The sequence below is a fragment of the Dryobates pubescens genome, chromosome 9 (genome assembly GCF_014839835.1).
Source record: "Dryobates pubescens isolate bDryPub1 chromosome 9, bDryPub1.pri, whole genome shotgun sequence".
NCBI lineage: Eukaryota > Metazoa > Chordata > Aves > Piciformes > Picidae > Dryobates > Dryobates pubescens.
In genome coordinates this window covers 31887406-31911718 of record NC_071620.1, presented here as the reverse complement: position 1 = coordinate 31911718, position 24313 = coordinate 31887406, and the positions used below count along the sequence as shown (strand labels likewise).

At 40.7% G+C, this 24313-nt stretch overlaps 1 protein-coding gene across 1 annotated transcript in view; it reads left to right on the top strand.

Moving 5' to 3' along the window:
- CDKAL1 (CDK5 regulatory subunit associated protein 1 like 1) overlaps positions 1-24313 on the top strand; it is a 439319-nt gene that overhangs the window by 169590 nt on the left and 245416 nt on the right. The window contains exon 8 of the mRNA XM_054164266.1: positions 11104-11207. Within this exon, the coding sequence (XP_054020241.1) occupies positions 11104-11207 (104 nt within the window). The remainder of the gene's footprint in view (positions 1-11103; positions 11208-24313) is intronic.

Sequence of the window (24313 nt, the reverse complement as noted above, 5' to 3'; positions counted from 1 at the left end):
CTCACGAGTGCCAAAGGGCAATAACAATTTCAGTCTGTTGGTCTCATTCTTAAGAGTACAGTCCAGTTGCACAGTAGAGTGCATTTAACCTTCTTGACTGTAAAGGGCATACTGCTGAGTCTAGTTCAGTTTGTTGCTCACCTGGATCTCAAAGTTCTTATCTGCGAAGCTGCTTTCTAGTCAGTCCATTCTTCCACCTACACTTCTACCTGGGTTTGCTCTGTTCTCGATGTGGGGCTTCTTCCTTGCTGTTGTTGAACTTCATGAGGTTCCTGTTAGCCCATTTCTCCAGGCTGTCAGTATCCCTCTGAATATCAATCAAACCAGCCTTCTTGCATGAAAACTGCTCCTTCCACAGCAATTGCCTTTACATGTTCTGTGGATGATTGTGGCAAAAGCCTGCCTAAAATCAAGGTATGTGACATCTGCCTAGCCCTCTCCTCACACAGCAGTTTGTAGAAGGCAAGGTCAGGTCATGTCATCTTCTTCAGACAACTCAGACAAGGAAAATGTCATTTTAACCCTTGTTTACAAAAGCTAACAAACATCTTATAGTACAATGTCATCAGCTTTTTTTTGTGAAAGCATTTCTGCAGGGAAGTCTTTGGTGGTGCTTATTGACCAAAATGATAACATTCCTTCCTACATTGGCTTGTGGGGTCTGTTCAACAGCTGGTGTGCAGCCAGGGCAAACCCCCATCATCCAAAAAGTTCAGTGTCTTTTGAAGAACTTGAAGTTGAACAGCTGTTTCAAGTCAGCCTTTGCAAAGATAATGTGGCAGATGTGGCTGTGGAAATACGAAGAAAATAATCCATTTAAGTGTTGACTAAGGCCTGTAAACAACTGAATTTCTGAGCTACTTTGTGTTTTGTCTGTCCATTTCTTTTTATTGTTAATCTTGCTTTTGATGACTAGTGCTGCCTCTTGTGGATTTTCCAGCCTGTAATGTCTAGAAGGCCGTTTAGATCCCGAATCCCCAAGAGATTCTGTGGCCTGCTTTTAATGTTCCAATTTGTGTGTTAAATGCTTTAGTCATGGTCTTTCTGATTTTCTTTTAGACGACTGACCATAACTATATGAGTTGTAATGGAGGTGACAAACAACAAAAACAAATAAGAAGGAAAGAAAGAAACAGAAAAATTTCATCAACTTAAGTCTGAGCAGTTAAAAGCTACTTGTCTGGGTTTATGCTTTAAAAAGAAAAAAAAAAAGCAAGCTAGCTTGCGGTTTGTGTCAGAGCTGGCAGTGGTTGAACTGGAAAAGTTTCAGACTCACCACAAACTTGAGCAGTTAAAGAGGAAATCAAAGCATACAAACATGGGCCAACTAGCTTGGAAGAAAGTCAGACCATTCCAGTCACTGGGACATGAGGACACTTCAGGAGAATTGCAAGCATAATGGTCACCGAATGCAAGACAAAACAGGACACAGTCAAGCAAATGGCAGGGGGGTGGTGGAAAAAGAGACTAGAAGAAAAGAGCTGAGGAGTCATTAGAAGGGGAGAATTTTAGAGAAGTAGAACAGTAGAACAGATGGAGAAGTGGAGGATCATTAGTAATGAAAGGCTGATTCCTGTTTTTCTGCGCTACCACTATGCTTTTAAGTTCCACATAATATATTTAAATATATGTAACCAATAACACCAGAAAATAATGGAAACCAGAGAATTTATAAATTCTAGGTTACCAGTTTCTGTATTTACTCAAAACCAAGTACCTCGACCTAGTGTTTTCTTCAAGAGGTACATGGGCAGTAAGTAAGGTATGTCCATGGAGATCATCTGACTGAACCCTGTGATGGTGTAAAGGGGATTAATTTACTTTTTAAAATCCCTTTGGAGACTCTCAAAGGCAAACATCAGGCCCCTGGTTTGAGTTTCTGTTTGTAAAAGAAATTGGTCATTGAATTCTTACAACTGTGTAAAGCAGTCCCTTAAATTGCTTGGAAAATCTCAGATTTAGGATTGGGCAATTATGTTGAAAAGCATGGTCTTTCTTCAAGTCAACAAAGTAATACCTAACAAAGAGTCTGTACTTGGAGCATGTCTACATCTCTTTACTGCTGCACATACCCTGCTTTTTTTCCAGCAATACTAACCGATTTATCACAAGGCAGAGATGACATTTAAGAGCAACAACATAGAATTCATTGTAGATAATGCTTAGATCTTTGTCCATGGTGGAGCTTTTAACATTCCTGCTGCTGCTACAAGCAGTAGGACATTTTGGGGGCAGAAAGCTTTCTGTAGACACACTCATTGGGAACGGATTCTTTCTAGATTATAAATGGAGAGCTGCTTGTTATTCTGCATTTATTTCCACTATTTTGCCTGGGCAATTCAGATCCACTTTTCCCACAGACATTTTACAAATGCTTTTTTTGAAATTGGTCTGATGGCAATCTCAGAGAAATTCTAATTTAAGCCTGGTAGTTTCAGTGCTGCTCAAATGTAACTTTTTTTTTTCACCCCCCCTCCCCCCAGGATGTTTTGACCAGTACAAGAACAATACCTTTTATCCCAAGAATCTGTGTGGTACCTGCTGTATGTTACAGAGTAAACTGCAGCCTAATGTTTCCTGTGAGATTTCACCACTCTAAAAGGGTCTTGTCCCAAAAGCCATTCAGGAAGTAAAAACAATAGCTCTTATCACAGGCAGTGGGCTACTTTTCCAACATGTTTTCTGTCTGGGTGATTCAGGAGCGGCTGATGTTGTGAAGATGCATGGTAAATTAAGTGGATTGCTTATAGAAGGACACTTGACTCACTTCTCCCTCTGCTCTTGGAGATCTGCTGAAATGCTTCATTCCTGAAACTGAACTTCACATGTGCTCATTTTCTTCCCTCCCACTACACAGTAATCACAGTTTTAATAAAATCCTGAGTTGTTTGTTAAAAAAACACAAACAACTTTGAAAGCTTTTTTTGTTTTTTTTAAGAGGTTAAGCAGTTGTTGATTACAAGACCAATTAGGTTTTGCAACACATTCTGTGTAAGCTCTGCTGTCATCTGCCCCCAGTATAGTTTTTGAAATAGAATTATACTATTTGATGGTTTAAAATGCTAAGGTATTTGTCAAATAACTGCTTTCTAAAACTCTATAAATTGCAGCAAGCCTCTGCAAACCCTTTGCTTGGAGGTCATTTTGCAGTCACCACTGTTCATTAGGAGGGATTTGAGAATGGTAGTTGCTTATGTGTGCTGGAATAGTCGTGTTGGGGCACTCTTCAACTGAGTCTCTGGGATTAGCTGCGAGCAGATTTCTAAGACAGTATCTTTTCTATCTCAGGGTTTTCTGCCATTACTCTTTGTTTCTACCACCTCCATTACTGCTATTTGACTGAGACCAGGGGTCATCGTCTTCCAAATATCATTGTTCTGTATGAAGTGTTGAAAGAATTGATTACTTGTAGTTACAATGCTGTGGCATTTTCTGCGCTGTGCAACCACAGAACCTAATTTATCTACCTGTGCTATTGCAGCTGAGTCACTTTCTTGATATTAATAACTGTCATTGTCAGCCCCCACAGTTGTGGTGTGTGTACCCAAGCAAGTGTTTGGCAGTGCTTCTAAAATAATTTACGTCTCTGTGAATCACTGAGCTGGAGTTTGAGTTGCAGGAAAGAACCTGAACGTTGCAGTTTCTATGAGCATCTAGTAATGCACTGTTTTGAGTCAGAGGAACACAGATCTGTGCAGCTTAGCAATGGAAGATTTTATCTTGTAATATCTATTTGGAATGGCTGAATGAATTAATGCAAACAATTGCAGAACCTTGTAGCAGAATAATTAATCAAGAAATTCTTTAGGCAAACTCTAAAAAGTGCCAGCGATGCACTTGATTTTACTGATGTTGAATCATTGGTCTTAAAGTGAGCAAGTTGTATGTGTGATGACATAACTGCATAGCTGTGACCTTTGAATCACCTGCACTTGACTCTAGGAATTCAGTTTCACAAAATGCAAATATTTAAAGTACAAAATTAAATTGTATTATAGCTTATCAAACCAACTGAGCTGCCGTCTGTCCAGATTCTTTTTGGTTAGGAGCTAGTGAGATGTTACCAAATAAAACACTGGCTTCGAGGGGCTTTGGAAGGAAAGAATTACAATGCACTTCACTCCCGTTTTGCTGAGCATGGAATGGCTTACAGAAGCAGAGTGGCATCCCATAGTTGCACTCTACTTTGAGAACAATATAGAATAGAATAGAATAAACCAGGTTGGAAGAGACCTTCAAGATCATCGTGTCCAACATATCAACCATTCCAACCCACCTAAACAACTAAACCATGGCACCCAGCACCCCATCAAGTCTCCTCCTGAACACCTCCAATGACGGTGACTCCACCACCTCCCCGGGCAGCCCATTCCAATGGGCAATCACTCTCTCTGTATAGAACTTCCTCCTAACATCCAGCCTAAACCTCCCCTGGTGCAGCCTGAGACTGTGTCCTTTTGTTCTGGTGCTGGCTGCCTGGGAGAAGAGACCAACCTCTGCCTGTCTACAACCTCCCTTCAGGTAGTTGTAGAGAGCAATAAGGTCTCCCCCGAGCCTCCTCTTCTCCAGGCTAATGAACCCCAGCTCCCTCAGCCTCTCCTCATAGGGCTTGTGTTCTAAACCCCTCACCAATTTTGTTGCCCTTCTCTGGACACTCTCCAGCAAGTTAACATCTTTCCTAAACTGAGGGGCCCAGAACTAGACACAGGACTGAAGGTGTGGCCTAACCAGTGCAGTGTACAGGGGCAGAATGCCAAGGAATATTAATAGCATTTAATTCTCTAAATATAATGTTATCTTTACCTATAAATATAGCCTAAATGCTGCTGTTAGGTTTACAAAACTTTGCATCCTAAGGGAAAAAGACTTGAAGAATTGTGGTAGACCTTGTTTAGTAAGTTGTGGCTAATATTTGTCTGCTGGGAGTACATATTCCTGGTATTTCTTTTGCTCAGTCAAGCCTGTAAAAGGAGTTTTCTCTTTACTCACAGTAGAGAACATTTTTATCAAAATTGCATTCAGTAGAAATTCTAAAAGTATCTCAGAAAAGCCTAAATCTCTTCTGTAAATGTATTTTGAAACAGGTAAATCATGCTCCTCTTTCAGGATAACCAGAGTTTACTAATAGAAATTATTCTTGGGTTGGCATTATTGAGGCCTTGTAAGTCTGATGGTAGGTGCAGAGAGATGCTGTGGGTGACTGTAATCAGCAAGCTTTCTATATTTCTATATTTGTACTGATGTGATGTTCCAGTGATGGTGGGAACACTGCACTACTGGCAGAAATTTCAGGTTGGCTTGTTTTAAAAGGCCAAACATCATAAAATCTTGAATTTGTAGAACTAGTAAGATCTCATAAGGGCAGATACCAATCTTTAGACTGAATTGTGATTACTGCTGTTTTCCTTTGTTTCTGCAAATTTCTAATTTGGGAGAAGGCCACTTTAGTATTGAGTTTTGGTTAGAGTCTTCTTATGTTGTTGTTTTTGGGGGTTGGTTTTGTTTTGTCTTTTTACCATCTAATTATGTTGATACTGAGCAGGAATGTACTGGATTGTTCAGGAAATTAAGGGAGAAATTCCACCCTTCTTCCCTAAAATTAGCCACCTGCAGAACACAGGGACCTTCTGTCATATGACATTGTTGCAGCTGCTCAGTTCTCCCATCTTGCTCGCAGATGTCTGGTCTTGGTCAATCACAATGTGAGCATCTTGGACACCAATGGCACATTGCAGTCTGTAATTGAGCTGTTTTCTGATCCTTGAATGAAACGCGTTTCATGTCTGAGGGTGGAATCCATCTTCATTGGCCTTGGTGGCACGAGTCCTGTGAGAGGAACCAGGAGTTTGTTCCTTGTGTGTATTCTCTTATCTGCTGCTGAAATCCACTGATTAGTTCCACTTAAGGGAAGTCTTTATTTGTGTGCTGTGTCATAAGTATTCTTACTCATAATTAGTTCCATCTGTGAGGGGTAGCCTTTCATGTTAAGTGTCTTTTTCATGAGGAATATTACTGTATTGAAAATTAAGAGTCTGCTTAATCTAATGTGCAGTATCAGCACTCATTCGCTAAACAATGTGAGGACCACTATTTCTTATCTCTACAACAAAATTTCAGGCACTTAACCAAAATGTTGATGATGTTCATTTTGGTTACATATTCTAAAAGCTTGTAATTAGCCACATGGTAGTAATTTATCTCTGGATAATATTTTACCTTGCTGTAAAATAGGTTTTGTGTATTGGACACAGAGCTGATTAAAGGTTAATAATTCAAAGCAAAAAGGTTAATAATTCAAAGTACCTTAATCAGTTTAGTGTGTTGGTAAACCAGGACTTGGTGTTTGTTTTTCTGTAATCACAACAAAATTTATCCCAAATGTGTTGTGAGTTATTGCATACACAATGCCCATTAATTATTTCCTGAAAATATCTGTAATTTCTTTGTGGAAAAAGCTTTGACCTGTATTAATACAAACTAACATTTATAAACCAACTTCATATGCGTGAAGAGAGTTTCCAGTTTAACACAAAGCAAATATGCTTTGTTACTACTGTTGCATGTTGGCTTTTTAGTCCTGTTTTGAGCTTTAGCTGTGATAAAGGGTGATTTTTAAGGAGAGCTTTACCTACTGGACTGGTTTTAAGTGATCCACTTGCAGATGAATGTGACTTAGTAAGAGGAAGTGCACGGATTCTGAGTTCCCCAAAGCCTTTTTCCTGTCTGTGGTCCGAGTATGTGGCAGCATGGACACATGAATAATTTGTTATGCTGGAAACTTGGAACAGAGGCTGGTTTACTAGGCAAAAAAACAGCTTCAGATGTTTTATTATACTTATTCTTTGGTTTAAATTTTTATTTTCAAGATAATTCTCAAATCTGTGAAAAATAGTTCAGCATTTTTACATGTATTTGAAATCTACATACTTCGTTGTCCTTCTCTGCACACGTTCCAGCAGCTCAACATGTTTCCTAAACTGAGGGGCCCAGAACTGGACACAGTACTCAAAGTGTGGCCTAACCAGTGCTGAATACAGGAGCAGAATGACTTCCCTGCTCCTGCTGGCCACACTGTTTCTGATCAGATTGGTCAAGCAGAGCCTTCATGAACCCATGCTGGCTGTGCCCGATCCCACCATTATCCCGCACTTGCCATGTGAGCACTTCCAAGATGAACCACTTCGTGATCTTCCCTGGCACTGAGGTCAGGCTGACAGGCCTGTAGTTCCCGGGATCCTTCTTTCAGCCCTCTTTGTAGGTCAGTGTCATGGAGAGGAAGAGGTGACATGCTGCTTTTTGTAAGTTCCATTTAGATTTATTACACAAGAATAAATTTAAAAATCACTTTTAGAAACTATAAAATTAGAGTTTTTATCAGCCTTATGATGAAGTGGCACATCTTGAAGAAGGTCTACAAAAACAATTGTTTTCATGCAAGATTAGAGTTCCATATCACAAAAATAAATGGTACTAAGCTTTTCATTGAAACTCCCTTCTACACCAAATTTATAATAAATCAAACTTTTCAAACAGAAGTAAAGGATAAAAGTTTGCTGTTTCTTTTTTCCCTCCCCAGATCCTGGCTTAAATATAACTGTAATAAATTTCCTTCATTCCAAGAAATAAAATCTTGATTCATCCCTCTTACTGATGGCTGACAAATTTCTCTTTTGAGAATAAAAAGGCTGCTGTTAAATTTACCTTGGGTCATGGGGCAGGATTGTTGCACGTTCAATCTCTCCTTGATGACCTCAGAAGGCTGACAAAATAGCTGATAATGTTATTTTCTTCGAAAAAGAATATTAGTACAAGCATCGTCAATGTAAACCACACCTTTATGCCTTTGTGCCTTGGTGTGCCTGTGTCCAGTTCTGGGCTCCTCAGTTTGGGAAGGATGTTGACTTGCTGGAGCGTGTCCAGAGAAGGGCAACAAAGTTGGTGAGGGGCTTGGAACACAAGCCCTATGAGGAGAGACTGAGGGAGCTGGGGTTGCTTAGCCTGGAGAAGAGGAGACTCAGGGGTGACCTTATTGCTGTCTACAGCTACCTGAAGGGGGGTTGTAGTCAGGCAGAGGTTAGTCTTTTCTCCCAGGCAACCAGTACCAGAACAAGAGGACACAGTCTCAGGCTGTGCCAGGGGAGGTTTAGGCTGGAGGTTAGGAGGAAGTTTTACACAGAGAGAGTGAATGCCCACTGGAATGTGCTGCCTGAGGAGGTGGTGGAGTTACCATCACTGGAGGTGTTCAGGACGAGGCTTGACAGGATGCTTGGTTGCATGGTTTAGTTGATTAGATGGTGTTGGATGATAGGTTGGACACGATGATCTTGAAGGTCTCTTCCAACCTGGTTTATTCCATTCCATTCCATTCCATTCCATTCCATTCCATTCCATTCCATTCCATTCCATTCCATTCCATTCCATTCCATTCCATTCCATTCGTTGTAAAAGAGCACATATGTCTGCTGTGAAATTGATTTTATGTTACTGTGGAATAGTAGCAAAATTAAAAAGTAAAAAATCACAGAAGAAAAACCAACTCAGAAACCCCTCAAACTAAAATCTGAGAGGAGAGGCTGGGGATGCCCCATGCTGGTCTCAGCTGGTCCCATCTGACTGGGGGTATGATGTTCATAGAAGTCTCTGGAGTGAAGAAGTGAAGCTAAGCCTGGGAACAGGGAGAGGAAAGACTTTTACCTTTTTGTTTCTCAGTAGCTGAATTTTCAATTAAGTTTTTCTTTTGCCTGGTGATCAGTTAATTTTCCCAAAGTTGGGTCTGTTTTGCCTACATGATCTGGACCTATCAGCTCCCCAGTCCTGCTGAGGAGAAGGGAGTCTGGATAGTAGCCCCTACCCCCAAACACCCCATGCCCAGCTGCGGAAGGCTTTTTAGGACATGGCAATGTGCATCACTGAACCATAATGTTATTTTTGGGTAACTGTGTGGAAGAAAGCTGGTTTAACTTAATGAATGATGTTGAGAGGAAGGAGCGTGACCATGGGATGACTGGAGCCTGCTTAGGAATGAAGCGTTGGGTTGGATGGAGAGATTTGCTTCAAAAACAAATAAACAACCAAAACCCAACCAAACAAAACAATAACCCTTACCAACATACCCAAAAAACCACACACAAGAAGAAAATAAAGAAAAAAAAATATTAAAAGCCAAGGAAACATATTTTGTAACCCTGGAAGGGTTGGAGGACTATGAAAGAATCATGGATAAGAAGCAGGGAGAGACAAGCACTCCTTGGGGTGTGAGGGGAAGCACGCTGCAGCATACTTAAATGGCCAGTGACCTGATAAAAAAGACTTTATTTTGATAAATAGGTTACACAGTGAAAGCATAACCAATTAGTTGCTTCTACCCTCTTGATTTCAAATGCTACTCTTGGAAGCATGCTGTAGAACTGGCACAATGAAAGGCTTTTGATTGGCAGAAGAAAGGTGAGATACATAAATACGATTCACATCTGATATGTGGGTTGTCTTTGGGAATGAATCACTAATTTGGAACAGGTTGTATTGGTTCAGATTTAGATTATTATTTTTTTTACCCCCTCTATTTTTAATAGATGATTATATGTTTTACTGAATGGCAACTTATTTCATGGACATTTTTAGTTCTTAATAGAAGAGTCTCATTGCAGTTAAGCAGTATCTTTTAGGTCTTGGATCCAAAATGGACATGGAAACTGGTGTTTGGATCTGATAGCTGTAAAAATAATACACGTAAATAAGATGATACACAATTCTCATCATTCAGTCTAGGTGAGAGAGTCACAAACTATCTGGATGTGCTCTGGCAGAAAGTGAGATTGTGTTGGTGGAGAAGGTCACAGGTACAGCGGACAGGAGGGCATCTAAGAAAATGTTCTGTGCAGTGTTCTGCATGTTATGATGCACTGCTTATGCAAACAAGGTATAACTTATATGTGAGGGAAATCTCTGTGAAGGAAAACTTCCAGTGTTTGCAAAGCAGTAGTTACCTAATCATAGAGCTGCCAGACATCATGATAGAAGACAAGATACAGACAAGATATATCCAAGTCATAAACACAGTCACAATTGTACACGGAGATTTCATCACAACCCACTTGGTCTTCCCCTTTTCATTACTGTTGTGAAAGTTCCATAGTAATGCTTCTGTAGTTAAAGCATTAAGCCTTTTCTGGTACCCAGATGCTTTATTACATTGAAGCTGTAGCCTTTCTTTTTTATCTTTTGTGCTGTTGTTGTGTTGTTTTGGTTGGTTGGTGGGTTTGTTTTCCTGTTTGTTTTGTTTTGTTTTAATTATTGTGAAAGGTGACAGAATTAAGATGTTCTAGTAACCATAAATGAGAAATATTTATAATAGAGTTTTTGGTTTTGTGGGGGTTCAGAGATTTAAATGTTTTAACCTTTTAAAAATGGTAGGGGAATATCAGCTTTATAAAAAGGGAAAGAGAAAAAAGAACTGCAATAAACTCCTTTTAATGTTCTGCTTAACATTAATGGCACTCTAAGGATCCAAAGGGTAATCCAAGAAAAATATAAGAGTAGTTGGTTTTGTTTGGTTTGGTCTTTCCATCCTTTTACTTTGAATCAGTCTGCCTTTTATTATGTTGTCAGGAAAAAAAGGCAGTCACATAATTCCTTTAGTTTCTTAGTGGAGTTTTTTCCGTTGGTTGGAAAATCACCTAGTTGATGAATCTGTCTTATATTATTAGTTTTGATTACACAACCCAAGTGGAAAAAGGAGAAGTTAACTGAAATGTGTTGTCAAGAATACACACTTTTATCTTCAGGTTGGATTTTTCATGTGACAGTGATATTGGAAGCCTGGAGGTTCACCTTTAGTACTGAACAGTTATTAACCCTGATAAAGCTTTCTAAAATTATGTAAATTCCCACACTTGGATTTTGTATGTGGTTTCCACTGTTAGGTTTTTTAACCTGAAGAAGCTAAGAGGACATTTCAAACTACTTTACTGGTTTTTGAAACTGTACTACTATTTTTCTGGTCATAGGTATAAAAGCTCATTTTTCTAGCTGTACTTAATAAATATAGCTGTTCATGCAAGAGCTCTTTTGGCTAGAAACTCAGTAATCTTGTTTTCTAAACAGGTGTCTCAATGCATGTACCTATTGCAAAACAAAGCATGCCAGAGGAGATCTAGCAAGTTATCCAATTGAAGAGCTAGTGGACAGAGCCAAACAATCTTTTCAAGGTAAGGAGTTATAGCTCTACAATAAAAGTCAGCCTCTGAAGTGTACCAAGTCTTATTTTCACAGATAATACATACGATACCATATGGTTCTGTTACAGTATTAATGTTCTTAGTAGTTATAACTATGTGTGGTCATGCCTGTGTGGTAGAAAGCCATGGTTTTGTTATGTTGTGCACAACATGTAGCCCTACCATGAAGAGTATTTCATACTGATTTTAGGATTGTTAAAGTGAAGTTCCATACAAGCCTTTTTTCATGATGATGTGGAGTCTGTAATATTTAGTCATTTTACTCTTATCTCTGCTTTTGTAGAAGGTAAGACACTGTAACAGGTTAAAGCAAACCTGCCTGATTTCCCCAACAGAGGGGTGAGGGAAAAGTAACGCAAAAAATTCTCCAGGTTGAGATAAAGAGATTTGAGATAAAAAAAGGGTTTACTGAGCAAAAGATATAAAAATAATACAACATGCAATCACCTCGGCTAATACTAAAATGTGCAATTACCTTAGCTTGGCCTGTTTACAGAAAGAGAAGTGCAGCATTAAGCAGCAAAGAGTGGCATAAAGCACAAAACCAGGGAGCTAGCCAGTTCCTACACAGCTAGCCACCATTCCTGCAGGAAAAAGAGCCAACCCCCAAAACTCAGAACCCAAAAGCAGCAACTGGAACAGGAAGCCTCTCATGTTACAATATGAACTTCAAGTCTTATATTACTTGGCTCCAACCAACACTTTCATTTTGAAGCTGGCAAGGTTTTGAGTAACAGCAACAAATATTCAACTTAAACCATGACAGACAGTACCTTCTTTTCACTCCACAATAAGAGTAAATTTCATGAACCTCCCTAGAATTCTTAAAACCCTATTTAAGGGTGCATTGCTTTTTCTGGTAATGACTTTTCCTGGGGGAGTTCTGGGGTGTTTATGAGAGCCATACAACGCTTAGCAGGTTTTAAGTTCACTAAGTTACTTGTAACTTCACATGGATCCAATCAGGCATCAAAAGTATTTCCTGTAGTATAGTCCTGTGTCAGTATCTGCCCCCAACTCTTACATGTCCACAAGTTATGATAGCTTTACTGTACCCTAATATTTCATCTTCATATCTAAATTTTGTCTCTTTCAAAAATAAACATTTGATGCCAGTGATAATTTCTGAGGCCCTGTTGTAGGATTTATTGTATTTTAAAACAATACTGAGGTAATTGAATTGTAACATCTCTTTCCATCCATGTATCAAATAATTGAATCAAAAGTAGACCAATAAATAGAACGTGTGATGTCATATTCTCTACGCATGCCAAACAGTACATGCATCGAGTTTCAAGTGTTGGCTTCAAGTGTTGCAACTGTTCCAGTAAGAAGTAGGTCTCCAGTGATTCAATGCGTTTTTAAATCCATCTTTATTTGTGGATGCATAATGAACCTTACTTAGGTCAGCAGTGAACTATTTCCATCAGTGTCCAAGGAAGAGTCCCTTTTCCTAATACAGAATACAGGTTGGAAAAGACCTTTGAGATCATCAGGTCCAACCTATCACCCAACACCATCTAAACAACTAAACCATGGCACTAAGTGCCTCATCCAGTCTCTTTTTAAACACCTCCAGTGATGGTGGCCAATAACTCTTCCTGTGTAGAATTTATTCCTAACATCCAGCCTAAAACTCCCCTGGCACAGCTTGAGACTGTGTCCTCTCATTTTGTCACAGATTGCCTGGGAGAAGGGACCAGCCCCCACCTGGCTACAACTTCCCATCGGGTAGTCATAGACAGCAATAAGGTCTCTCCTGAGCCTCCTCTTCTCCAGGCTAAACAATCCCAGCTCCCTCAGCCTCTCCTCACAGGGCTGTGCTCCAAACCCCTCCCCATCTTTGTTGCCCTTCTCTGGACACGTGCCAGCAAGTCAACATCCTTCATAAACTGAGTGGCCCAGAACTGGACACAGGATTGAAGGTGTGGCATAACCAGTGCTGAGTACAGGGGCAGAATGACTCCCTGCTCCTGCTGGCCACACTATTCAAAAGCCCATGGAAGCCCATGTTCATAAATTCTGAGTTCTACATTATCCACACAGAAACTTCTCAGTTAAGATTGCAGATTCCTTTTACTTTTGTTAAAAGCCAAACTCTTCTCTTGTTCCATGAAGCTTATCTGTAATTGCCACCAAATTTGTCAGTTTGCTTATGTTTGTACAGTTAATGCTGTTGTGGCTGTGAATTGGTTTGTCTGTTCTGATGGACAGGAATGCTGCCATGTTGCAGATTTCTTGTGTTTGTAGATTGGGTTTCTAAAAGCTGCATCCATATTAATGAAATGGTCAGTAGCTGAAATACCAGATGTATAAATGTGCTTTCTGTTTTGATGGAGAAGCAGTTAGAAAAGAAGTTTTCGGTAGTACAAGACAAGTAATTTTGAAAATGGTACCTAGCTGCTGTGCAGGAGAAAAGTTGTCATTTGATGGTTATGGGCAATGTTACGCAATATTTGCCAGACACAAGTAAATGCCTTGTGGTAGGAAGACGTGCAGGTAGAAAAGAAACACTGCATTCTTCTCCTTTCATCCTGGTGCAACCCTGAGGTACTTTTATATTAGGAGTAGCATAAGAATAGTGTTATTCTGATAGCATAGGAATAGTGTTATTCTCATGGCACTGATAGCTATCGAAATGTTCTAAAGACATCTTAAACAATTCAGTAGGGGAATACAGTGAATAGGATAGGATAGGATAGGATAGGATGGGATGGGATAGGATAGGATAGGATAGGATAGGATAGGATAGGATAGGATAGGATAGGATAGGATAGGATAGAATAGAATAGAATAGAATAGAATTAACCAGGTTGGACAAGACCTCAGAGATCATTGAGTCCAACCTATCGTCCAACACCATCTAATCAACTAAACCATGGCACCAAGCACCCCATCCAGTTTCTTCCTAAACACTTCCAGTGATGGTGACTCCACCACCTCCCTGGGCAGCTCATTCCAATGGCCAATCACTCTTTCTGTGAAGAACTTCTTCCTAACATCCATCCTAAACCTCCCCTTGTGCAGCTTGAGACTGTGTCTTCTTGTTCTGGTGCTGGTTGCCTGGGAGAAGAGATCAACCCCCACCTGGAAGGTATGGGAAATGCAGTCAGGATTATGGTCTTGCTTTCAGGTTAACTGTTTAAATTTTATTTAGATATATATATGGTGTTTAGGAAGAGACTGGATGGGGTGCTTGGTGCCATGGTTTAGTTGAGTAGATAGTGTTGGATGATAGGTTGGACTCAATGATCTCAAAGGTCTTTTCCAAGCTGGTTAATTCTATTCTATTCTAAGGCAAAGATGTACTACATATGAAAACAAATAATTTAGGCTTGTCTGGTTTGTTATGGTTATATCAGTATGCCATAAAGGCCATGTTAAATTAACATAATGATGTATTTGGTTGACCTAACAAGAAGGAAAGCTCGAGCTTTACTTGTCTTTGCAGACAATAAATGGCACATTTTGGGAAGTATCTTGAACTTCAGGTATTTTACATTTGGATTGAAAATTCAGTAATTCATTTTGCCAGTTGTGCTGTGGCCTTTATTATAAATATCGACTCTTTCAGAATAAGTTGATTTGCAATGGGCAAACATGCCCTTCAGCTGTTGTTGTGAAAGTTCTTGAAGAAATGCTATGATGATTCTCACAGCAGGCATCTCCAGGGAGTACTGCTGTTATTTGGCCTCACACTAGTACCTTTGTTAGAGGACATTAGGAAAGAAGCAAGCCCTGAGTTGTAAAATGACAGGCTTTGCCTCCAGCTTGCACATGCTTAGAAATAGGCATAAAATGGTCAAGATACTTGGTTTGCAGTATATGGAGAATGTATTGCTGCAGCTGGACTGCAGTGAAAGACTTGAACAATTCTGTCATTATTAAATTCTTTGCTGAGTATTTGATTCACTGTCTCTTCACACAGAATCACAGAATGTTAAGGATTAGAAGGGACCTCAAAAGATGATCTAGTCCACCTGCCCAGCGTCCAGGCAGGTTTTGAATGTCTCCAGAGACAGAGACTCCACAACCTCTCTGGGCAGCCTGTTCCAGTGTTTTGTCACCCTCACAGTGAAAAAGTGTTTCCTTATATTTACTTGGAACCTCCTGTGCTCCACCTTGCACCCATGGCCCTTGTCCTATCATTGGGCATCACTGAGAAGAGCCTGGCTCCACTCTCCTGACACTCACCCTTCATATATTTATAAACATTAATGAGGTCACCTCTCAGGCTTTATTCTTCAAACCTAAGAGCCGCAGCTCCCTCAGCCTTTTCTTGTAAGGGGGATGTTCCACTCCTTTAATCACCTTCATGGCTTTGTGTGGTGGGTTGGAGTTTCCCCCCAGCATTAACTTTGCCAGACCAACTCAGTTAGAAACACATGAAGTTGTATTTACAAGCAAGATCTATACTCTGTGATGGAATGCAATGCATTGTACAAAATATACAGCATTTACAATATTATACAGATATTTACAATTAATAAACAGCATGAGGACCCCTCTGGCCGAGGACCCCTCTGGCCAAGGACCAGGGGAAGCTACTAGCCTCTGCCTTCCTCCCCCCCCTTACCCCCCTGTACAAAAGGGACAAGGGAAAGGAGCAGAGAAGTCAGACTTAGCCAAGGCCAGCCAAAAGCACGTTATCTCTCCTGAGTGAAGCAAAACCAGCCAGAGATCAGAAAAGGGAAGAATTGTTATGGTACAACACGTCTTATTCTAGGTATTTACCCAATGAATTTGTTTAGAATAATCTTTTGTTTTCCTTTTTTACACCCATTAATGATTATTTATATTTTTCTACTTCTCTGTTCGAAATCTGTAACTAAATTTTAAAGGCATAACCTAATACCACCACACTCTGCACTGGATTCTCTCAAGCGGTTCCCTGTCTGTCTTGAGTTGAGGGGCCCAGATCTGGACACAATATTCCAAATGTTTTCTCAGAAGATATGGAAGATGATGAGAGGTACAGACTTGTAGCAAAAAGTTTTTCCCACACGAGTTATTCTTGAGCAAAATGTCTTAAAACAGCAATACAAGCAATACAGTACATGGTGATTTTGTATATCTGCCTGATGAAATCACACAAGAAAAGAGCGTGATGTCATTTGCAGTGATTTGAATATCTGTGTTCTTACAGTACAGAGCTCAATTGTCCCTAAAGGTGGGAAGTTTCAGTTGCAGAAGGCAGTGAAAATGGGTCCTTAATTCTCAGCACAAAAAAAGGCCCCTGAAATGCTTTATTCAGGTGATCGTACTTTAAGATTCCAGCTGACAACTAGAAAAAGCATTTCTAGCAGCAATTTGTTGCCAGGACAGGCATTAGTGTTGTGATCAGATGCTCCCAGTTTTTCTTCAGCCTGTTCTCTGTTGCAACCTCTGGGTAGGATGTCCTCACACAGGAAGCATTTCCAAGCTGTATTATATGCTGCATTACTTGGCTGCATGCTGTTTCAACTAGTCAGTGGACAAGTCTTAAACTGCTAACAATATGGTGTGTGATGATATCTGTGTGACAGCAGCTGTAAGATGGAGCCTGACACTCTTTGATGTTTATTTCTAAGATGAATTCTGAGGATTTTTGAAACTCTTAGGCTTTTCAGTCAAAACTGAGCTCTGTGTCTTTGTTTAGCTCCTGTCTTTTGGGAGGTTTGCATACTTTGTGTAGGTAAGTAGGGATTTACCTCAGTGTATTTTATGGTCCAAGCCTCTGTCTTTTTTGTCAGTTTTCTAAAAAAACCCCAAAACTTAATACCCTGCTGAGAGTGGTAATGACATGACAGCAGATGAGAAAGCTGGAATAGTTTACATTCTTTTTCAGGTTATATAAGTTTGATTGGCATCCTGGCATGCATCAAGAATAGTGTGGCCAGCAGGAGCAGGGAAGTCATTCTGCCCCTGTACTCAGCACTGATTAGGTCACACCTTGGGTATTGTGTCCAGCTCTGGGCCCCTCAGTTTAAGAAGTACATTGAGACACTTGAACATGTCCAGAGAAGGGCAATGAGGCTGGTGAGAGGCCTTGAGTGCAAGCCCTGTGATGAGAGGCTGAGGGAGCTGGGGTTGTTTAGCCTGGAGAGGAGGAGGCTCAGGGGAGACCTTCTTGCTGTCTACAACTACCTGAAGTGAGGTTGTAGACAGGAGGGGGTTGGTGTCTTCTCCCAGGCAACCAGCACCAGAACAAGAGGACACAGTCTCAAGCTGCGCCAGGGGAAGTTTAGGCTCGAGGTGAGGAGAAAGTTCTTCACTGAGAGAGTCATTAGCCACTGGAATGTGCTGCCCAGGGAGGTGGTGGAGTCACCATCCCTGGAGGTGTTCAAGAGGAGATTGGACGTGGCACTTGGTGCCATGGTTTAGTCATGAGGTCTGTGGTGACAGGTTGGGCTTGATGATCTTTGAGGTCTCTTGCAACCTCGGTGATTCTGTGTTTCGGTGATTCTGTGAAATCAACTGATTCAAAAGGCTGAATTCATCATGACTGAACAGGTGTTAGCCTGCATCTTCTACTTTTCAAACCATATTCCTTTTTTTTTGTTTTCCTTCCTTGTAAAATCTTAAATTCAATATAATCTGCCCCAAAAGAAAGCGTGTTGCGGGTTTCTTGTACACACTGCATATTTTCGTAATGCACTGGAGTAAGCGTTAAGCTGCCCTGAAATTGGGCTTGTATGCTTTGTACACTTTATGTCTCCTGTCTGACCTCCATCGTAGTTTTGAAGCTATGGCTGACATCAACTCTAATAGTTCACAAAGTTTCTTTAAAAAAATAATCTCTGAAGTTGAAAGTAGACTATTGGAGTTTTTTGCCTTTGTTTTTGTTAGCTTCAATGTTTTTTCTATAAATTTTAACATCTAGTAAGTAGCTGTATCTTTCTTTTTTTTTTCCTACATGGACAGTCTTGTCAAATCACATTATATAGCAGGCTTCTGTAACAGAGCTAAGTAAAAGTATTGTGAAATGTAGTAAAGTGGTCTTTGAGTAGAGAACAAGTGTCTACTGTCAGGTTGTTTATGCAAAGAGGTTTTCTGCAGCTGATACTACAGCACTTTCTTTGTGTCATCAATTTAGTAGCATGGGTTTGGTGTTTGGGTTCCCCCTCCCACCCCCCAGAATTGCTGTATCATGTTCAGTGCTGTATTTTAGGGAATTGCATTTGCAGTTATGAGAGAGCTCTTTCTTTCCCTCCTGGAGCTAATTCGTGTATAACAATATGTTTTTGCTTAGTATATGAAGCTGGAATAGCTGCCATTGGTGAACAGTGTGCCTAGAAGACACAAGTTAAACAAACCTGTTGTGTGGAGTGGTGTTCTGGGTGGTAACTTTGGCTCACTTGCAAGACTTTAATCTGATTATTGATTTAGGTTAGTGATTTTTAGTGACCATAAGAAGATCTATATCTGACAGTGCTACCTGCTGATTTGTAATTACTACTCCATTGGCTTATTTTATGGTAGCAACCAGTGGGTTCAAATGAAAGTCAAGTCCTGTTGAGACACATTGTTCTTGTATCCTTAAGCTACCTGAAGCAATTGCTTCTGGATTTTGCAGTGGCAGAATATCATTTACTTTTATTTCTTCACCTGAGTGGTGGTTTGTTGGCACGTATGGTGTAGAATTCTGAACAATGCTTTTGTTTAGGAAATCTTGCACGTGCTGTAGCATTACAAAGCAGAGGAGCTGTCTAAACAAAGATTATGAGCCTTGACTTTCACTGGTCGTCTTCAGCAGTTATCTCTAATCTTAAAGTATTGAGGGTTTAAAGGAGATTAATGTTAAATATCTGCTTCCTTACAAGTATTACTGTCAACAGATGTTTATGTGTAATGGTGAGGATCGATTTTACATAACGTGACCGGTTTCCAGAGCTGCTCAAATCACTGTAAGCCTTGCTAAGGTTCTTTGGGTTTAGTTATTCTGATGAGGTGCTAGCTCCTTTATTAATTGGTAGCTGTTTTAATTCATGCACAATCACCAGTAAGCTTGTATGTTTTCAGAACAGTTACCATTCATCCAATATTACAAATATTAAGTATCAGCAATGTTTTTAACTTCCCACTCTTTAGCAGAAGCAGTACCAAATCTGGATGTTTAGGCTACATCTTCTCAGGAGTGGATTTGGTCTTTGAGGGCCTTGAGTCACCCAGTTGGAGACCTGGGCTGTGTATTTAGGGTCCTTGTATGGGGATACTAAGACTGTAGAGGGAACAGTTGTATATGCAGGTCTCACCTTGGTAAATGAGGTGAATACTTCCTTAGAGCCTGCACATAGACCCAGGACCAAATAAGCTGTCTTAGTCATTTCGGTGCAGCCTTTGCTAATGATCATAAGCATGGCACAGGAAAGCTTTGTTAACCCTTAATTCCTTGCTCACTGATATTTTTACCTTCCTAGTGTCAATGGTCTGCCATTGACACTAAGAGGAAGAGGAGAGTTGGGGGTGACCTCATTGCTCTCTACAACTACCTGAAAGATGGTTGTAGCCAGGAAGGGCTTGTTCTGTTCTCTCTAGCAACCAGCGCCAGAACAAGGGGACACAGTCTCAAGCTGCACCAGGGGAAGTTTAGGCTCGAGGTGAGGAGAAAGTTCTTCACCGAGAGAGCCGTTCATCATTGGAGTGGGGCTGCCCAGGGAGGTGGTGGAGTCACCATCCCTGGAGGTGTTCAAGAGGGGATTGGACGTGGCACTTGGTGCCATGGTCTAGTCATGAGGTCTGTGGAGACAGGTTGGACTCGATGATCCTCGAGGTCTCTTCCAACCTTGGTGATACTGTGATGCTGTGTGATACTGTGATACTGTAAGTATATGTATCCATTGTACCCACATCAGTTGTTCACTTCTGTAGCCTAGCAGCATTATCAGGAGACAAGCATTTTGCCATGCTTCTTTGTCCTAAATTTTATTCAGAAATATGTGCAACAGTCCCAAAAGAAAACAAACCCTTCTTCCATACTAGCCATGGGATGAAGGGGCTTTGTTGAGAAACTGGTTGGATAATAAATTAAATATATATTTAAGAGGCGGTCTGATGTTACCCGTTGATGTTTGGCAGCTGAGTTTCCATTATTCATATGAACTTAAATCTTGACAATGTGCAGATTGATGCTTAATGTTGATTTTGCAGCTGTCAATTAATGTCTGTTGAAGTTGAAAATGCCTGAAAGTGCTTGGAAACTCCTTGAAATTGAGTCTATACTGTATGATTCAAAGAATATGACTCTGTAAAGATGGATTTTCACCATGAGGGTGATGAGATACTGGAACAGGTTGCCTACCTAATGGCAAACAGTTAATTGATTAGTTGAATGAGATGGACATGTCTTTTGGAAGCATTGAGGTTAGGAAGAAGTTCTACACAGAGAGAGTGATTGCCCATTGGAATGGGCTGCCCGGGGAGGTGGTGGAGTCACCATCCTTGGAGGTGTTCAGGAGGAGACTTGATAGGGTGCTTGGTTGTATGGTTTAGTTGATTAGATGGTGTTGGATGATAGGTTGGACGCAATGATCTTGAAAGTCTCTTCCAACCTGGTCTGGTCTGGTCTGGTCTATTCTATTCTATTCTATTGTTTTGATGTGCTTGTGGTTTTTTAAATTAATTTGTCTTTTGGAAAGATTGGGAAATATGATTTTTATAGAACTGCAATCAGTTTACTTGGTCATTCTTAGAATTGCATTGGATCGCGTGTTTCTATAAACTTGAAGTTTTGGTTTGCTTTTCAGAGTACCTCTTGACTTTGAAAAGATAGGTCAGCTCCAAGACCAAACATAACATTTGTAAGTGATTTATTTTAAAGGTGATGGTTTACTGTGGAAGATTTTTACACTGAAACATTTCACTTCCATTTCACCATTTTGAAGTGTTGTTATGTTGAAACATTATTTTTTTTCCTTTTGAAAGTTTGACTATTTCAGACTGAAATGATGCTTGTTCCCCGAAAGCTGTAAGCTAAACTTCAGCAAGTGTCTGTTTCTGTTCAGCAAAACCAGCTTTAGAAAAGCAAAACTTTTGCTATTATTTACCAGTCTTTGTCCAAGGCAGCAAAGCAAAAAAGGTGTCTATAAAATGATAAAGCCAAGCTCAAGGTACTTTTTTTCTGCTGTGTATTGCGTGGGAAAAAGGAAGCAAAGATAAAAGGCAGTTTTTGCCTGTAAATGCAGACCATACCTTACCCTTTTTGGCTGCCTTAGCCACACTAAAGAAAGCTTAGAGAGTGAAAAAGCTACTGTCAATATGCTTTAAGCACCTTCAAAAGGGGCTGAAAAAGCCAGACAAAATTTTCTTGTGAAGTGGACGGATTGAAGAACCATGGTGCTTTGGTGGTGGTTGGCTGATTCTTGAGTTCTCCCATACTTAAGTCACACTGTGCATTACCCCATAAAAACCTCAGAGGAAAAAGGCTCATACTTAACTGCTGATACAAAATGATAACGTTGAAGGTGTAGCATATATTGGCTTCTACTTACTCCTTTGTAGCAGCACAAACAACCTTGTAAGGATGTGGGGTCCATGCCTGTTATACTTGTTTGTAAACTGTCTCATGGGATGTTTTTCTGTCAGAGTACTCATTCTCAAAATGCTCCAATTTTGGCAGCAAGCTGTTAAGTTCAGTAGTAAAGTTTTATAGAAACAGCTGAATATATCCCATTTAGCATTACATAATCTAATGCTGGAATCTTCTTTTCCAAAATGCCTCTAAGTTTTGATTTATAGAGTAACAGATTTTCTGATGCACAGATTCCACCACACAGAAGACAGGACAGTTTTATATGGAGTTTTTTTCTGACAGACCCTCTTTCACCCTTACAAAAAAACCCAAAGCCAAGCCCCATACCATTTTTCACATCTTTTCCATTTGATTTTTTTGATTTGAGAGCAGAATTTTCCATATCACAGTTAATCTAGGTTCATTCCTAGCTCTGCTGTACACAGTGTTTCCTTTCGTTGTTTGGATCTTTTTTTTTTTCATTTTGAAAGAAGGGGGAGAATGTTGACACTGTTTTTTTCTAGGATAGACATCCTCTGTCAGCCTTTTTTACTGACTTCTAGGAAAAGCAGACTTTATTCTGATACTGTTCCTGAAGTATAATTTGAAGCTGCATTCCAGGGAGTTTGGGCTGCTGTATTTGAGACACTTCAATAACAACTTCTCTTTGTTCTTCTGTGCTTTTTGGCTGTAGCTGAAGAGCTATGTTTTTGTTGTTCTTATTAAGTTTATTAAAATTCTTTCTGTATTGTCTCTTTATGTCTTATGAATGTTTTAATTTTTTCCTGCTGACTTTGCTAATGCACAGAATGGTTGGGCCAAGATAAATATTTTGGTACCAGCCTGTAGTTTCTTAGACCAATATGAGATAACATAATCACAGTATCACAGTATCACCAAGGTTGGAAGAGACCTCGAGGATCATCGAGTCCAACCTGTCTCCACAGACCTCATGACTAGACCATGGCACCAAGTGCCACGTCCAATCCCCTCTTGAACACCTCCAGGGATGGTGACTCCACCACCTCCCTGGGCAGCACATTCCAATGACGAACGACTCGCTCGGTGAAGAACTTTCTCCTCACCTCGAGTCTAAACCTCCCCTGGTGCAGCTTGAGACTGTGTCCTCTCATTCTGGTGCTGGTTGCCTGGGAGAAGAGACCAACCCCTTCCTGGCTACAACCACCTTTCAGGTTGTTGTAGAGGGCAATGAGGCCACCCCTGAGCCTCCTCTTCTCCAGGCTAACAATCCCAGCTCCCTCCGCCTCTCCTCATAGGGCTTCTGCTCAAGGCCTCTCCCCAGCCTTGTTGCCCTTCTCTGGACACGTTCAAGTGTCTCAATGTCCTTCGTAAACTGAGGGGCCCAGAACTGGATACAGTACTCAAGGTGTGGCCTAACCAATGCAGAGTATAGGGGCAGAATGACTTCCCTGCTCCTGCTGGCCACACTATTCTTGATGCAGGCCAGGATGCCATTGGCCCTCTTGGCCACCTCGGCACACTGCTGGCTCATGTTTAGGCGGCTGTCAATCAGCACCCCCAGGTCCCTCTCTGTTTGGCAACTCTCCAGCCACTCTGACCCCAGCCTGTAGCTCTGTATGGGGTTGCCGTGGCCAAAGTGCAGCACCTGGCACTTGGACTTGTTAAATGCCATCCCATTGGATGAACTACTTTTGAACTACTTTTTCATGGCCCCATGTAACTTTTTTCTAATAATCTAGAAAGAAAAAGGTACAATTGCTTTCCAGCAGCAGTGATTGGAAGCAATGGCTTCAGCTGTGTAAAAACTCCTGTGTAACAGACATTTGAACACACATAACCGATGACAGCATAGAGCAAGGGTATCTTTAAAAGCATGGAAAGATGTCTTTTTCACTAGGAAATGACAATACTGGAGATACTTTCAAGCTTCTTTTGAGTAAAGAAAAAACCAGAAGTTTAGTGCGCTTTCCTCTTGACTCAGAAAGAAATTGTAGCGGGTTTGGTGTTTCTTTTTTACAGTCAAGTTTACCAATGTGTTACAGTTGTGTCTGTTGCTTCAAGCATATCTTGTTGCATAGAAGGTTCCTTTGCATTATTTTTAATGTTACTTGAGAAAGGCAGTGGCAGTTGCATTAAATTATTTGTGTCAATCTTTTTCCCTTATTGCTCTCTCCAGCTACTTGAGGATCTCCCTGGGATCCAGTGACAGAACACCTGGGAAGGGCTTAAAGCTGTGTCTCTCAAGGTTCAGACTTGAGACAGGGAAGCATTTCTTAACTTCTTACTCAAACCCAGGAACAGGTTTTGTAGAGAGGCTGAACATGAACCAGCAATGTGCCCAGGTGGCTCAGAAAGCCAATGGCATCCTGGCCTGCATCAGGAATAGTGTGGCCAGCAGGAGCAGGGAAGCCATTCTGCCCCTGTACTCGGCACTGGTTAGGCCACACCTTGAGTTACTGTGTCCAGTTCTGGGCCCCTCAATTTAAGAAGGACATTAGGACACAGTCTCAAGCTGTGCCATGGGAAGTTTAGACTCGACGTGAGGAGAAAGTTCTTCACTGAGAGAGTTGTTAGCCACTAGAATGGGCTGCCCAGGGATGTGGTG